Source organism: Cryptomeria japonica, chromosome 7 (genome assembly GCF_030272615.1).
Source record: "Cryptomeria japonica chromosome 7, Sugi_1.0, whole genome shotgun sequence".
NCBI lineage: Eukaryota > Viridiplantae > Streptophyta > Pinopsida > Cupressales > Cupressaceae > Cryptomeria > Cryptomeria japonica.
In genome coordinates this window covers 834,089,526-834,106,408 of record NC_081411.1, presented here as the reverse complement: position 1 = coordinate 834,106,408, position 16,883 = coordinate 834,089,526, and the positions used below count along the sequence as shown (strand labels likewise).

At 33.9% G+C, this 16,883-nt stretch overlaps 1 protein-coding gene across 1 annotated transcript; it reads left to right on the top strand.

Annotated features, from left to right (window-relative positions):
- The first annotated feature begins 10,905 nt into the window (after positions 1 to 10,905).
- LOC131074265 (cytochrome P450 734A1) lies at positions 10,906 to 15,094 on the top strand. Its single transcript, XM_058010850.2, has 5 exons — positions 10,906 to 11,371; positions 11,926 to 12,149; positions 12,487 to 12,731; positions 12,980 to 13,367; positions 14,282 to 15,094. Exons 1-5 carry the CDS (start codon positions 11,044 to 11,046, stop codon positions 14,714 to 14,716), a joined length of 1,620 nt encoding a protein of 539 aa, XP_057866833.2. The 5' UTR covers positions 10,906 to 11,043; the 3' UTR covers positions 14,717 to 15,094.
- Positions 15,095 to 16,883: the final 1,789 nt, after the last annotated feature.

Sequence of the window (16,883 nt, the reverse complement as noted above, 5' to 3'; positions counted from 1 at the left end):
CTTCTTCTAATATACCATTCATAAATGCAGATTTGACATCCATTTGATATACCTTGAAATTTTTGAAAGCAACATATGCCAACAATGTTCTTACTCCTTCAAGTCTTGCCACAGGTGCAAAGGTCTCACCTTTTTCATTTAGCTTGTTTCTAAAAATACACTTTGTACCGATTATATTTTTGTCCTTTGGTCTTGGGACCAATGTCCATGTGTCATTCTTCTTGATTTGATCAATCTCTTCTGTCATAGCATTTACCCAATCTTCACTGTTAAATGCCTCTTTTACTATTCTCGGTTCAAATTCAGATATCAGACATGTGTTCTGTCTCAGCTTGTTCCTTGTCATCACTGGATCATCCTTATCTCCTATAATTTGACTTGATGCATGATTCCTTCTGACATACTTGGCTAATACAGGCTTGGTAGGCTCTGTATGATCTTCTTCATCACTCAGTAACTGGATATCCTCTTTTTCTTCAGTAACTCTCTTGGTAGGACTTGTCGGTTGAACATAGAAAAATTCTTCATAATCTTCTAGTTTCTTGGAATTTCCTTCATCATTTCTGTCTACAAATTCATCAATTTTCACATTTGCACTTTCTATTATTTTGTTAGATGATTTGATCAGACATTTAAATGCTTTGCTTCTAGAAGAATAACCAAGAAATGTTCCTTCTTCACTTTTCTGATCAAACTTTCTATTTCTATCATCTTTATGTACATAGCATCTACTTCCAAAGATTTTGAAGTAACTTGCATTAGGTTTCTTGTCATACCATATTTCATAAGGTGTCTTCAAAGTTCCTTTCTTCAGTTGTACTCGGTTCAGGGTGTAAACTGTTGTGCTTATTGCTTCTCTCCAAAATGTTTGTGGCACTTTCTTTTCAATCATCAGGGTTCTGGCACAATCCACAATAGATCTATTTCTTCTCTCAGCTATCCCATTTTGTTGTGGAGTTCTCAGTGCAAAGACTTGTCTTTTTATACCATGATCATTGCAGAATAAGTTAAACTCATCAGAGGTAAACTCTCCTCCTCTATCTGATCTAAGACATTTCAGTTGTCTTCCTGTTTCATTTTCAACTCTTTCCTTGTACCATTTAAACATTTCAAAAGCTTCTGACTTTTCTTTTAAAAACATTACTGACATCATTCTTAAGTAATCATCCACAAATAATATGAAATATTTATCACCATAATAACTCTGAACTTTCATAGGACCATCAAGATCAGTATGCACAAGATCTAAAATTCCCTTAGAAGTGTAGGACTTACTTGTAAAGCTTGATCTTGTCATCTTACCCATCTGGCATCCTCGGCATATAGCATTCTCAAGTTTCTCAAGACTCGGTAGACCTCTTACTCGGTGCTTCTTACTTATTTTGATCAGATTATCAAAATTTACATGACAAAACCTTTTATGCCATAACCAGGTATCATCTATCTTTACATAAAGACAATTATTCTGAGTTGAGTCAAGGTGAAATGTGTTACCTTTTGTTTGTGTCCCGATAGCAGCCAACTTTCCATGCTTGTCATGAACTTTGACAATTCCTTTCTGAAATTCTATTCGATAACCTATGTTGTTTAGCTATGCTACACTCAACAAATTATATTTCAAACTTTCAACCCAATAAACATAATTGCATTTAGCATTGTCAAGAAGTGTTATGGATCCTTTACCTTTTACCAGACATGGTGCATCATTACCAAATCTTACATAGCCTCCATCATAATCTTCTAATTTAGCAAACTTGAGTTTATCACCTATCATGTGATGTGAGCATCCACTAGCTATGATCCAAGAATCATTAATATTTATATGAGATAGTAAAGCTTTTTCTTCATACCTTTCTTCGTCTGATCCATCTTTGATAGCCACATAAACAACTTCCTCTGTATCAGTTTCATCTGATTTATCATCATTGGATTCCTCATCGGTAATTAGGCATGATTTTCTATCTCTTCTTCTAAAGTCTCGGTATCCTCTAAAATGATTATCATTTTGTCTCTCATCTCGGTAATCTCTCTTTTCAGTAGAGTCTTTGTCAGGACAGTTAGAAGCCATATGTCCTATCTTATCACAATTGAAACATTTCAAAGGTAGTTTTCCTTTATACTTACCTTTGCCTCTCAGTAACCTTCTGGCTAGTAGTGCTTCAAACTCTTCTTGCTTTCTGATTTCCTCATACCGTTTGTGTACTTCCTCCATATTCTTACAAAATGTTTCACTTGCTCCACTGTGATCCCTTTAGAATACTTATACTTTCTATCATTGTAATCATCAGATTCATCAAGATGGAAAGAACTAAATGCATATTCAACTTTATTTACTGAAGACCCATTGTTATCAAAATTACTTAACTCAAATGCATGTAGCTTACCAATAGTAGCATCCAAAGAGACTGGCATATTGGGTACAAACCTCAATTCATTGATTGCAGAGACTCGGATTGCATAAGCTGGTAGAAGGGTTCTTAACAACTTACTTGTTACATCCTTTTCTTCAATAGTTCCTCCTGCTCCTTTGATTTGATTCACAATTTCCTTTAGTCTTGTACTGTACTGGGTTATGTTCTCACCTTCATTCATCCTCATAGATTCAAGTTGTCCTCTTAGACTATCCACTTTTACTCTTTGAACATGTTCATCGCCGCCATACACAGATATGAGCTTGTCCCACATTGCTTTGGCATCATTGCAGCCTTCTAGATCATTAAAATTTGAGTCGGTCAATGTAGGTGTTATTTCAATCATTGCTTGGATATGTTTTTGCTTCGCCTTTATCTCTTCCATTGTCAATGGATAGGTGCTCAGTGTGATGAAATCATTCTCCAGATAATATACAGCATATTCTCCAACTCCTGATAAGTGCAGCTTCATCCTTTTCTGCCATGTAGAGAAACTAGACTTGTTCAACTTCCGTGCATCCCTCTTATACATCTTTGAATCTTTGCCTCAAGTACCTTTAAACTTTTTCTCCTGAGTCCAAAGCTCTGATACCAATTGATAGTGCTGATACTAAATGTTTAGTACAGATGCCAAGCTGATAAGATGAGAGGGGGGGCGAGTGAATCATACAAACTTAAACTTCCATAAAATCAACAAATTCAACCTCAGTAGCTTTAATAGATATAAGTAACCAAAACTATAAAACATGCAAACTCATAAACAGATAACATCACAACACATTCAACACCAGATTTAATGTGGAAACCCAAATAGGGAAAAACCATTGTGGGATTTCAAACCCACTAAGAAATATACTCTTCTAGAGTATGCTTGATTAAAAGCAAATCCTGTTAAAGATTACAAACACATTGCTAGATGTGACCCGGTTAAGGGATTTACCTCAGATCTGTTAGGATCTTCACCTTGTTAGAAGTGACCTTGTTAAAGGATTTCAAACACTCAATCAGAATGTCACCTTGCTAGAGGGTTTTACAAATAAGACTGTTGAGTCCACTCGGTTAAGAGATTTTCTGTCACTTCACAAAATAACAGTAATAAAATATATCTGCAACTTCACATCTAAAAATGCTAAAGCAGATTCTTATTTACTCAATACAATCTAGTCATAGGACTTATCTTGTCCCTTTGTTGGGCTCCTTACTCTGATATCAAAACAAGTCTTCAAGCTTCTGTGCTCGGTAATCACTATGTAGCATCCCTGTGCTTACATTTGCCTGCATACATTGTTTATCAACAGTTCCTTATTTATAAACAATTTGCTAACCGCTTAATCTCCTTGATCACATTTCCCATGATCAATCATAGCCATCAGATCTTCAAAACTTGACCAGGTTCAATGTATCCTTCGATCTGAAAATGTTTTACCTCGCCTTGGAACTTGCATACATTTCTTGGAACTTGTGCTAAGGTAATGCGGTTCAATCTGAGCTGTAGATCTTCCTGTCGATCTTTCATTGCCATAGATTCTTAACAAACTTCATGCACGGCTTACCAATCATTTAATCAACTCCAGCTCATCAGCTTCCTTCATTAAATAATGCTTTTATTCATTCAATGCATTCTATTATAACTCAGTTGTCACTCGGTAAATACTAAACTTCACTCAATAGACATTCTGCCTTCATTAACCGATAGCGATAACCTTAGGGCTTACCAACTAGGTTCATTAGGGTTTATCGACTAGGTTCTTTGCTTGGTAACATAGTATAGTATTAACCTTACAATCAACAACATATGTAGGATATCAAAACAATCTAAACATCATGATCTCATCATTGTCCAACTCGGTAATAGTTGCCCATTGAATAACTTATTTCTCCCCTTATTCATCACATTCTTTCTGTGTCTTTTACCGACATCTTTATACTCATCAAATCATACTTCTTAAGATATGGCAACATCATACTGAATTAGAAAATCAATTTATTGACATCAATGACAAAATAATAATATTAAGATAGCGAACATTCTTAATCAGTTATATCCATAATCATCAACAACCTTCTCAATATCCTTATTGAAATGCCAACAATCTCTCATTGTTATTGGAATGCCAACATTCATTTGATCACCCAAAACATAAAAACAAAAGTGTTTTTATGTCAACAATTTGATGGGTGCAAAGGAGACTCCATTGTAGGTATAATTTAAGACTAGTAGGGTTCTATCTAATGTGGTTTGATCTAAGGGGGTTTAATAGTCTAACCCTCTCCAATTAAAATCCTTTAAATGAAACCTCTCAAAGCTTAAATCATTATATTTTCTAAAATATATGTGATTTTAGGGAAAAATAAAGATGTCTTGGAAGTGGGACACAATATTGTTGGATTACCCTTTGGCTAAGTAAAGTAGTAATAGGGACCTAATAATAATGAATGAAATATATGTAGAATGTTAGTACATCTATAAGTATGTTAGGTATCATAGAAGAAATTCACTTGATAAATAGGCCATATGGTGGATGATAAGTGGAGGATGTAAGTACTAAAGGTGTGGCACTAGTGGTTTTGGTACATGAAGGTGACTAGAGGTTGTGGAAGGAGAAATGGTGGAAGTTGGATCTATGGTAGAGGTGGGAGTAGATGTTAGTTACGCATGAAAATGTTAAGCTAATATTGATAAAATAGCTAGGAATCCAACTTAGGGCCTTCTATTTACCCCCTTTCTTACCATTCCATTGTTGTCTTGAGTGTAGATTATTTTCAACACCCATTATAAGACACATTATAGGTTCTTGGGGCTCCTAACCTAACCTAGCTTTAATAATATTTTGAACTACTACTCATGGACTAGTTAGGTTTCCAACCTATGACCTTCTAATTGTTGTTAGAATGTGAGCTATGACTAAGCTTCTAGCCCCTTTCTTGCTAGTCCATTTTTGGTCCAAGTGTTTCTTATTTCCAAAAATAAAACCATTTGTAAATTTTTGGGTCATGTAGATTACTTTTAAATATACCATGAAACATATCTACTAGTTGTGAAGGATTTTCTACATTAGCCAAAGTGGCCAACTCATTTATAAAATGTATGTTATGCACATGTGAGCATAATGGCCATACTTCTCATGATCATATTTGTGAGCATTACAATCTAATGTATTCTAATTGATTTGGATGATACTAAGACTTAACAGGGAACTCCTTCTAGGTGGTATGAACAAATCATGGGAAAAAAACTAGCTACTTCTACATTAGAATTTTAAATATATCAATGGTATATATAAGATCTAAAAGTAAAACCCAAATGTGGTAGCTAAGGGTGGGTGAAAAAGATATTATAACAATATATAGAAACCTTAGATAGAAAAAATATCAATGAAGCAGAAGGATATAAAAATAAATATAGATTTTAAAATATGATGTAACATGAAAAAATGTAGACATTAAAATCATAACATACTATGAAACCTTAAAAAAAAGGTTGGAATTTGTAGGATGAATTTTTTTTACCAAAACTAGAAAAAGAACTAGTTAAGATTTCCTTAATGGTTAACCTAGGCTAATTAAATAAATATAATCAAATGAAAAAAATTAACCTATATATTAACTAAATATAATAATTGTAAGTTGAGAATTAGTAAATTGAATCGGTTTCTTTAAAAATTGAATGAATGGGATGATGATACTTAGCACTTCAATTAAAAAAAAAGGAAAAATGGGCAAGACTCTAGAATTTGTTGGTTGTTAGAACTATAAATAATTCCTCTTAATTAGTGAGTTGTTTAGAAGTTTACAAACTAGTTATTTTCTCTATCAAAGGAAATTCCCATAACTAGGGGATAAATTTGCAACAGCATATATTTCTTCTTGAGCTCTAGATTCATCCTATAAATTAGAGTAGCACTTCAATTAAAAAATAAGAAAAAATGGGCAAGACTCTAGAATTTGTTGGTTGTTAGAACTATAAATAATTCCTCCTAATTAGTGAGTTGTTTTACAAACTAGTTCTTTTCTCTATCAAAGGAAATTCCCATAACTAGGGGATAAATTTACAATAGCATATATTTCCTCTTGAGCTCTAGATTCATCCTATAAATTAGTGGTGTTCTACTCTAATACTTCACTTTATAATGACCTTCTCTAATTTTCCTATTTTTTTATGAATTCAATAGTAATTAAAAATATATTAAGAGATATTTATAAGTCAATGGGAGGTAAATTATCCTAAATCAACCTTCAAATTTTGAACAAAGTTGAAAATAATAGGAAAACAATTAAGTATATTGACTCTTTACTCTTCATTGCACCAAATAGAAATGTGTTGATTACTTTGATACTTGAGAATGATCCACTTTTGAATATTTTGAGTGGATGATTAGAATGAATGCATTGAATATTTTTAAATAATAGTGCATAATATCAAATTGAACTAAATTTGTTTTTTAGTTGGATTAAGGTACAAGAGTGAATGGGGGTAATCAATTACAGCTTAATTTTGAATATTGAATTGGAAGGAGATAAATTCACAATTGCAATGTCACAAAAACTTTCTTAGAATGGTGTAATAGTCAAATCTAGGTGATAAATTTCTAGATATATGAAGGAGAATAGAAGAGTGTAATTTAAAAAGTGGTTAAATAAAATTCATAAGGGTGTGTACATAAATGGATAGGTTAGGACTAAATCCTATAGTAATATGTGTACATAAATGGATAAAAATTCTAGGAGAACTAGCTCGACTTCATATAAGATTGTATCATTTGTCATTATATACATGAATTAATATATTTCTTAAAAACAAATACAAAATGTAGACACTAAAATATTGCCAATGCTAATTGTATACTATCACTTCCATCTCAATGCCTAACAAGATCTATTCATTAAAACAATACATCCTACATTAATTAATCCATAAAATAATTCTTGATCCACTTTATCAAATTTAAATTGATTAAATAATTTTTCTTATTTAACTAGCTTATATAAATCATTTCGTCAAAAAAATCCAAAATAATAAATCTATTATCTACAACAAAATCAATAAAAACTGATGTCATGGAAATGGGGACAAGGCAACAACAAAGTTCAATGTTAATAAGTTAGTTTCAACCATAAAAACAAAACAAAGAACTAAAAACCATTCCAAACATATCAAGAGAGATTTCAAAAAGCATGAAAGAAGTTTAACAAAATAAAAGAAAGGAGAAGAGCCTCCCTAAGATGCTTCCATGATGCCTTTTGATGCTTCTCCCTTGTTTCTCTCCTCTCCAAGTCCCAAATGAGTGTAGCTCTCAGCTTTTAGCACTAGCCATGGATGCCATATGGAGATTCAAGATGGTTGAATATGATAAGCAAATACTATGCAAGAGTAGATAGTGATGCTATGAAAAAGCTCTATGCTAATGCCAGTATAACAACAATACTCTAAAATGCTTTTTTTTGCTTGAGGAGAAGGGTTCTATTTATAGAAGAAATGGGGAAATGAAGGGTTAAGATTGAATGGTTTAATCAAGGGCCAAGTTTGAAAGTTGGGGATCCATGTGCACAATTGGCACCAATAAAATGGTGACAAGTGTCAACCTAGGATTGGGTTGAGAGAAGAGGTTGGAGGCATTAAAGGCCTGAGAAGACCTCATGGTTATCTAGAAGGTAAGGGTCAAGTCTAAATTAAGATTACCCATTGGATTAAGAGTTAATCCAAGGATAAACCTTTGTGCAAATGTTTAAGAGATAATCATGGTCAAAGCATTAATGGCCTGATGAGACCTTTGGGTTGGGTAGAGGTTGAGTCAAAACAAATGTTTTAACCATGTGGGAGGGTTTGAGGTAACCATTAATGGTTATTGGAGACTTTGGGGATTAAGTGGTTGAAGGTTGAAAGCCTTCAATGGTTATCAAAGACTTTGAGCCATTTAGTGGTTGAAGGTTGGAAGCTTTCAAAGGTTATCCAAGACTTTTAGGCTTTGAGAAGTGACTCCATTTTGCTTAGGAATGTGACAATAATTAGGGGATGGATTAAGCTAATTAGGAAGGGGTTAGAAGAATCTAGAAGGGGATTAGATTTTGCAAGTGGATTTGGTGGGTGAGGGAAAATAGGATTTTATTAAAATAAAAATTCATTTATTTCAATAAATGTGTGCAAGTTGTATTTGGATAAATATTCAAATAAATATTAATTTATTTAAATGAGAAAAAGGAAGATAAAGCATTAAAATGCTTGAAGACTTTGAGGGGAACCATTAAAGGCTTGAAGACTTTAAGGAAAACCATTAAAGTCTTAAGAAGATTATAGAAGGAAGCCATCAAGTTTGAAGACTTTAAAGCCATCAAGTTTGAATACTTTAAGGGAAACCATTAAAGGTTTCAAGTGGGTGAGGATAAATAGGATTTTAAATAAATAATTTATTTAAAATAGTTGTGCAACTTGCTTTTGTAGGAAAATACAAGTGGGTGGAGGATAAAGGTGTTTTAAATAAATTATTTATTTAAAATAATTGTGCAACTTGCTTTTGTAGGAAAATACAAGTGGGTGGAGGATAAAGGTGATTTAAATAAATGATTTATTTATTTAAATGTGAGAGGTGGGATTTTGGGGGTTTTAAATAAATATTAATTTATTTAAATGTGAGAGAAGATTTAATTAAATAAATATGATTTATTTATTTAATTAATGGTCTGAATTTGGTTAAGTGAATTAAATCAAATAAATTGAATAATTTATTTAATTAATAGGAGAATAGGGTTAAGATGAATTAATTAAATATTAATTTAATTAATTATTAATTGATGGTTAAATAATCAAATAAATACTAAGTATTCATTTAATTAAGTGGACAGATTTATGTGACTACAAAAACTATGTTAAATCAAACAAAACAACCAAATTGGTTAACTCATGATCAAAATAGTTAATAAATCTTCAAAAGGGAAATAAATCTATTAAACCAATAAATTGACTAATTGACTAATTAACTAATAAATCAAATATTTAATTCATAGATCAAAATAGTTAATAAATCTTAAAAGGGAAAAAACAATTAACTATCTGATCAAAATAAATAAATGAATCTATAACGGGGTCTGGTCGTGGACGCAGCCGCCCAACAGGTAGAGGTCATGGGAGCGTGAGAATTGGATTGCCTCAATCCAAACCCCCAAGTGAAACTGGAAGCTAGGTTTCCCAATTTGGCCGTGTTAAAAATAATTACTTTCTTGACTGCTTAATCTAAGACTTTGGTTATAGTTAATTTTGGCTACATATTTATGTTTAAAATCTCTATATTGGCATTTGAGAATTTGCCATCTAAACTCTTTATAGTTTTATTTGCATAGACTGCATAATCTTGCTAGGTTTTGAAATTAGATACTATGGTTACTCTAATGCTTATGGTTTCTGTCTGCTCGGAAACCCTTTGAGAATGGTTTTTGAGGCATCACCACTCAGCCTTGTCAATACTGTAATTAATGCAAGATTAATATAAATCTCAGCTATGCCTTTACTGATCAAAAAAAAAAAATCTCATAATTAGTTAATAAATCTTCAAAAGGAAAAAATCAATTAACTATTTGAACAAAATATATCTATTAAATCAATAAATCAGTTAATTAAATAATAATAACTTGCCGTCTATCTTCATCTACTCCACTTAGATTAAATTATAGCTCATGTGTCATCTTTTCAATCATTGTGATCCCAATTTGAACTCATAGATAGTATCAAATCAAGAAACATAATACTCTATCAAAAATTTACATAAATACTAAGATAATAAGTTTTGATATTGTTTTAATTTTTTATATATCTTTTAATTTATAAATTTAATGAAAAATAACATCAATTTACCACTTTCTTTTAAATTATGAATATAAATACTAAGATAATAAGTTTTGATATTGTTTTAATTTTTTATATATCTTTTAATTTATAAATATAGTGAAAAATAACATCAATTTACCACTTTCTTTTAAATTATGAATGTGAAAAATATATTGCTGACTCATTAAATCCTCAAGGTTGGACCCCATGGCAAGGGTCTGTTTCAACGAGGTTCTTCAAATGATAAAATGAACCTAACAAGAAATCTACATGATAAATTAGCCTTATGTGATGCCTACGTTTACTTGCCACAAACAACTTATTTCGCTGCACCTTTTTTCCTCACAGTAATCATTTCATCTACTCATTTAGGCCTGCAGTTTTTGTTCTTATATTTATGAACAACGAGCATTTCATCTACTTACTGCAATTTTATACACTACAAACAACTCATCCATGTACATTAGTTATACTTGAAGATCACGTTATTGATCTCCTCATAAAAATACTAATACCTTTCTCGTGAGCTTAAACAAATTTAGTACTCAATACACCTCATGCTTGCCTGTTTTGGGTAAAAAGATGGCAACAGCCTTATTTTAGAGCAAATTCTAAAACTATTCAGTGTAAAAATGAGCTGTTGGGATGTGAAGGACTAGGAAGCAATCCCAATAATTCTAGAGCATCCATACATATCACTGTTTCTAAAGGAGCCTCTAAAAAAATTGGACAGGTAGTTTTAAGATATTGATAGCAAGTTGACTTGCATGTTTAAAAAAGAGTAAAAGACACGGCTATTCCAAAGAAAACCATATGAATTATGGAATGACAGAAGTTGTAGGGAGCATGACAACAGCCACCATGGAGTGGAATTTTAGAGTGGTTGTTGCTATGGCAGCTTGTGCAATGGTTGTTGCAGAGATTGTGAGAATCATAAGACTTATGTGGTGGAGACCTAGAAAAATACAGATGCATCTTCAGTCTCAGGGAATCAGAGGCCCTCCATACAAGCTCTTCCTTGGAAATGCAAAAGAGATGATGAGGATGATGCAGCAGGCCAGTTCTAATCCTATGGGATACTTTTCTCATGATATTCTGCCCAGAGTTCTATCATTCTATCATCAGTGGACCAAAATCTATGGTGCAGTCTTGTTATTTTTGCTTTTTGTTGTCCATTGTTATTCTTGTAACAATTTTTTTCCTCCTTTTTTAAGAAACTCTGATTGTTAGACTAGGAATCACCTCTAGGACAACACATTAGTATGCTTGGGTTCTTAACCGTAGAGATAATGGTCTCTTTGGGGTTATATATATAGATTATTTCTAACAGTCTATGTAAATCAGAATATTGCTCTAATATTAGAACTTCAATTTAGAACCTTCTATTAGGAGCATGGAAGGCAGGGAAACCGCTATCCAGTCTCTAACATGTATCAGTATATAAGTTATGGTGTATGAGAGTAACTTATACATTGATGTATTCTAGAAGACTGGATAGCGACTACTGAAGGCAGACTGGACCTTCAGTAATCTGCTCACACAAGTGGTTCTGTAAGGACTCATCACAGGGTAAAGAGGGCTAAAATATATATGCCTGTTCAACAAACAGTTTTGAGATTTCTAATTGTGAAATCTAATATTTTGATCTCCATTATACTTAACTTTTTTGTCTTGGGGTGTGATTTTGAATTACAGGGAGCACATTCCTGCTTTGGTTTGGACCTGTTGGAAGAATAAACATTGCAGACCCCCAGCTGGTGCAAGAGATATTCTCTGTGAGGTCTGATGATTATGAGAAAATTGAGGCCAATACTGCCTTGAAGAAATTGGAAGGTGAAGGGTTACTGAACTTGAAAGGCCAGAAATGGGCTCAGCACAGAAGAATCATCAATCCTGCTTTTCACATGGAAAATATCAAAGTAAGACATAATTTCATAGAATTTTTCATCAAGTTTTTTCTGGGCATGACTAGATCTAGGTATTAAACTGGAATAGATGTTTTCTTATCAACCCACATATATGAGCTCTATATGAGTGTTAATATAATTTCCTAGTTTATTCTGATTGCAATATAGTTGCCTCCATGGTCAATGCCATGTTTTGATGTCTGTGAACAATAACATACTTTCAATTTATACAAGGTTTTATTTACCTATAATTCGATTGAATCTTCAATAAAAATTGAAGAAGATGCATGTGTTATGATTATTTATAGATAATCCTAAAGAAGACTAAGATTTATATTTTGTATAACAGGATCTGACAATTCCTGCGATTGCTACGAGTGCAACAATCATGTTAGACAAATGGAAGAATTGGACTGAATCGGGTAGAAATGAGATAGAAGTTTCTGAGGAATTTCAGACCCTTAGTGCAGATATAATTGCAAGGGCAGCTTTTGGCTGTAGCTATGAGGAAGGAAAACGTATATTCACCATGCAGGCTGAACAAATGCTCTTTGCTGGGGAAGCTTTTAGAAAAGTTATCCTACCAGGTTCCAGGTTAGGCCCCACAAAAGATTAAGAACTGTTTTCTGCGTTTCTTAGATTTGACAATTTTAAAATCACGTAGTCAGATTGTGTTGGGATCTAATAAAAAAAAATTGATCGAGTATGGATAATAGACGATCTTCTTCTATACTTACCCATTTCTTTGTATCGCTGAAGGTGGCAGCAATTGTGTTGAAATATAATATTTTTTGCTTGGAGCAGAGAACCTTATAGATCTTATTCTTTCATTGGTTTTGTAGGTTTTTGCCAACTAAAAGGAATCTATATCAATGGAGACTAGACAAGGAAATCAAGAAGTCCTTGACTGAGCTCATCGAAAGGCGTGAGCAAGATTCAAAAGTTGGTGGTGGTTCTGATCTTCTAGGACTTCTGATCCATGCAAAGGCTACAAGTTTTGAAAAGAGCAAGAAGAAGGAGAACAGATATTCTCCTGTAAAAGTAGAGGATATAATGGAGGAATGCAAGACCTTCTTCTTTGCTGGCAGACAAACCACATCTAATATGCTCACTTGGACCATAGTTCTTCTGGCTATCCATAAAGAATGGCAACAAATGGCTAGAAAACAAGTCTTGGAGGTTTGTGGAGAAAATGTACCAGATAAAAATTCTGTCAACCAGCTGAGAATTGTAAGATTCATAGCCTTTTTCTATTTTTTTCATTGTTTTTAGAGCACTAAGTTGACCAGGCAGCTCTCTTGGTATTTTTCACTTTTAAAAATAAACACATATATGTGATTGATAAGCCCATCGTAGTTTAATAATTGTCTTTAACTTTCTACGCTCTAGTTTGGCATGGAAAATAGCAGTAAGATACATTTAAACATTAAATTATCAAGATTAGAACTCGTGCCTCCTTGTTGACATCTGTGAAACATTTCAAATGTTTAGAGAAAAAAGGATGAAAGGAAAAAGTCTTAATCCCTTACTTTTAGTTACACTGAATTGCAGCCCTTGAAGAGAATAACTAAAGTTACAACAGATTTGCACTCACCCATTATCTTTGGATGTGAAAGCTGTTAATTCTACTAAAGTTGTTCTACGCAATTTTTTAGAAAGTTGCTGGCACTTTACCTCAGATTCAATTTCATTAGAATAAATTCTTTATTCTGATCAAAATTCTAAATGTCACACCTATTTATGTATGTGAAGCATCTTTTTCAAAATTTTGTACAAGGCATTGCATCTCTTTTCAAAGTTGTACGAGGCATACACCCACCCTAATCCAGGTGCAGTTGGTCTAGTGTAAAGAACATATTAATATAAGCCCTAGTGTAAGGCCATATCAATCCAATCTATAGTCTATATGATTTCTATAGACATTGAAAGGAAATTGCTTGTTTGTTTGTATATATTCTCTACTGTACATTTGGACTGTAATCCAAAATCTAGTCTATTTATAGACATTGAAAGGATATTGCTTGTTTGTTTGTATATATTCTCTACTGTATATTTGGACTGTAATCCAAATTCTAGTCTATTTAATCTATTTGTACAATGAGTATAGAATGTTTGTTTATATGTTTTTTCCTTTCATTTTGCAGGTGGACATGATTGTGAATGAATCCATGAGGCTCTACCCACCAGTAGTAGCCATGATGAGAAGAATCAAGAAGGAAGTGAAGCTAGGAAGCCTAAGGCTTCCACCAGGACTAGAACTAATGATACCAATATTGGCCATCCACCATGACCCAATTCTCTGGGGAGAAGATGCCAATGAGTTCAACCCTGCAAGGTTCAGCAATGGAGTTTCAAAAGCTGCAAAACATCCCATGGCATTCATTCCATTTGGCCTAGGGCCAAGGACATGCATAGGCAAGAATTTCACCCTAATGGAAGCCAAGGTCGTACTAGCCATGATTCTACAACATTTCACCTTTGAGATTTCTCCATCCTACGTGCATGCACCAACAGTGCTATTGATGCTACACCCTCAACATGGAGCCCAAGTCATATTTCATCTATTAAATCAGTCATGATCACCTGCACATTTTTCACCAAGCCAACTTATCATATCTAATGTATAAAAAATAAAGACTGCTGCAGTTTTCCATCACATAAAAGGCTCCTTAAAAGGAGACATTTTGTCCTCAATGTTGTCTTGAAAAGTGGTGACACACGATGCAACTGGCACCATGAAACTTCGATGGTTTCCTTGCCATTATTTGCTTAGTTGGCTACTGGTTTTTTAATCCTATATTGAAAGCAAACTTATCTTTTGTCTACATAGCATGTTTGTTTGTGTCCTATTGCATGTGTACTTGCGTGTGACTGTGGGCACACATGTTCATGTCTCCGTTTTGGAGCCTGTGTAAGCACATTGTCTCGCCTACTATATTGGAACTTTTTGCAAAAGAGTGGAACTGAAGCATTTTGTCAACGTAGATGATGTAGATTACAGTTGTGGCCTAATTATTTAGATAAGTAGATGTGCTAAAAAGGATAACCTTCCTGAAATAATGACAACTTCATGCCAATTAAAATACAATTTATACAAGATGGGTGCATTTCCATGCTACTATTTTTAAAGTTTTGTTGCAGTTTCCAAAATATGATCGAGAATATAACTTAATATCGAATCTTCCACGAAGATCAGATGAGCATAGCAAAACATAAACAAGTAAACCTGGAAACCTGTCTTCCCTCGCTATGAGACGTGTAGAGTTTGAAATTGACGTGCCCCCATAAAATTTTGCCTGGGCTGCTTCCTTTAATTTGCAGTTTGAAAGTACTATCATGAATTCTATCTATGTATTTTATATAAACGGATAAACTGTTATAGAAATCTGTCATAATAATTATTGCCTCTCTCTTTAATTTTATGAGCATTTTGAAATTCGTGCAAGCTTTGTTACGGACGATTTTTGAAACCAGGTTTCTCTCAAAAATTCCTTGCTGGCTTTAGGTGACTATTAAATTTGAGTTCTGGTTTTGTGAGTGGAGTTTAGCTGGTGTTTATTTTGACATTTTCACACATCACCCCATTGTAAATGGAGACCTTATTTTTTTTCTCGTAGGTTAGTTCTTTTGCTTAGTTTGCTTCGCTTGGTAGTAGCTTCTTTTGTCTTTAACCTCTTACTTGTGAGGTGATGCAATGCCTTTGTTGTTAGGATGTGATCAAGTCGGGCAGTCTAGTGATAGTCAGGTCTTCCTCAAGACTAGTTTGAGGTCTCTCAACTCTAGGTGTTCAAGTGATAGGTGAGAGTTATGGTAGTCTTTGAGTGATGCTTCACAATGCAACTTCCCAGTCAAGTCAAGGTTTGAGTCTTAAGTGTGATGAGCAGTCAAGCAAGCAAGTGGATATCCTCGGAAGCATCTAGAAGCAAGGATCGATAAAGGCGAGATGAGCAATCAGTTGAGATGAAGTGCTTAGTGAGATCAATCAAAGTCTAAGAGGTGATGAAAGAGGAAGAAAACACCAAGTCAACCCTATGAGCAAATCATTCTACACTTGGTGAAAGCGTTGACATGATTAGCTTAGGCATGCAATGAAGTAGTCAACTCAAGGTGGAACTTTTCCTTGGTACCCCCAAATCCACGGCCTGGGTGGAAGTTGTTCCCTCACTCCTCCAAATCCAGGGCAATGACCGATTTCTCCTTGACTTGGCAATGGAAAGTGCAACATTGATATTTGATTGAACCATCCTCACTTCCTTCCCTTACCTCCTCAAATCCCCTACCATCCTTAACAACATTCCTTTACCCCTCCAAATCCACAACAAGCTTTGACACAATTCCCTCACCCTTCCAAATCCTTAGCCATTGTGGAAGTTTTTCCTTTACCTCCCCAAATCCACGACCTAAGGATGCATTTCTCCTTGAATTGCTAGGATCCATGCCTTGCAGAGGTTAAACAGTTGAAGAATTTGAAAGCAATGATGAGTAATCTCAATGTCTTGTGGAGTGGTGATGAAAATTCCTTGATGAATGATAATAAAATGCTTTGAAGTAAATTCAAGGAGCTCTTCCTCACTACGTGAAATTCGGCCATCTTAGCAGACTTCCTCCACCCATCCAATCCTACGAACTTCCTTGCAAAATTCCCTCACCCCCAAAATCCATGGTCATCCTTGTGATTTTCCCTTGCCTCCTAAAATCCACGACAATGGCTAATTTTCTCTTGACTTGGCAATGGAAAGAGCAACA

What these genes read in the sequence shown, in the direction of transcription:
- LOC131074265 (XM_058010850.2), top strand. Translation starts at nt 11,044, where the DNA reads ATGAATTATGGAATGACAGAAGTTGTAGGGAGCATGACAACAGCCACC. An exon ending in TTCACATGGAAAATATCAAA is followed by an intron (nt 12,150 to 12,486) that starts GTAAGACATAAT and finishes TTTGTATAACAG; the next exon opens with GATCTGACAATTCCTGCGAT. An exon ending in CTGTCAACCAGCTGAGAATT is followed by an intron (nt 13,368 to 14,281) that starts GTAAGATTCATA and finishes TTCATTTTGCAG; the next exon opens with GTGGACATGATTGTGAATGA.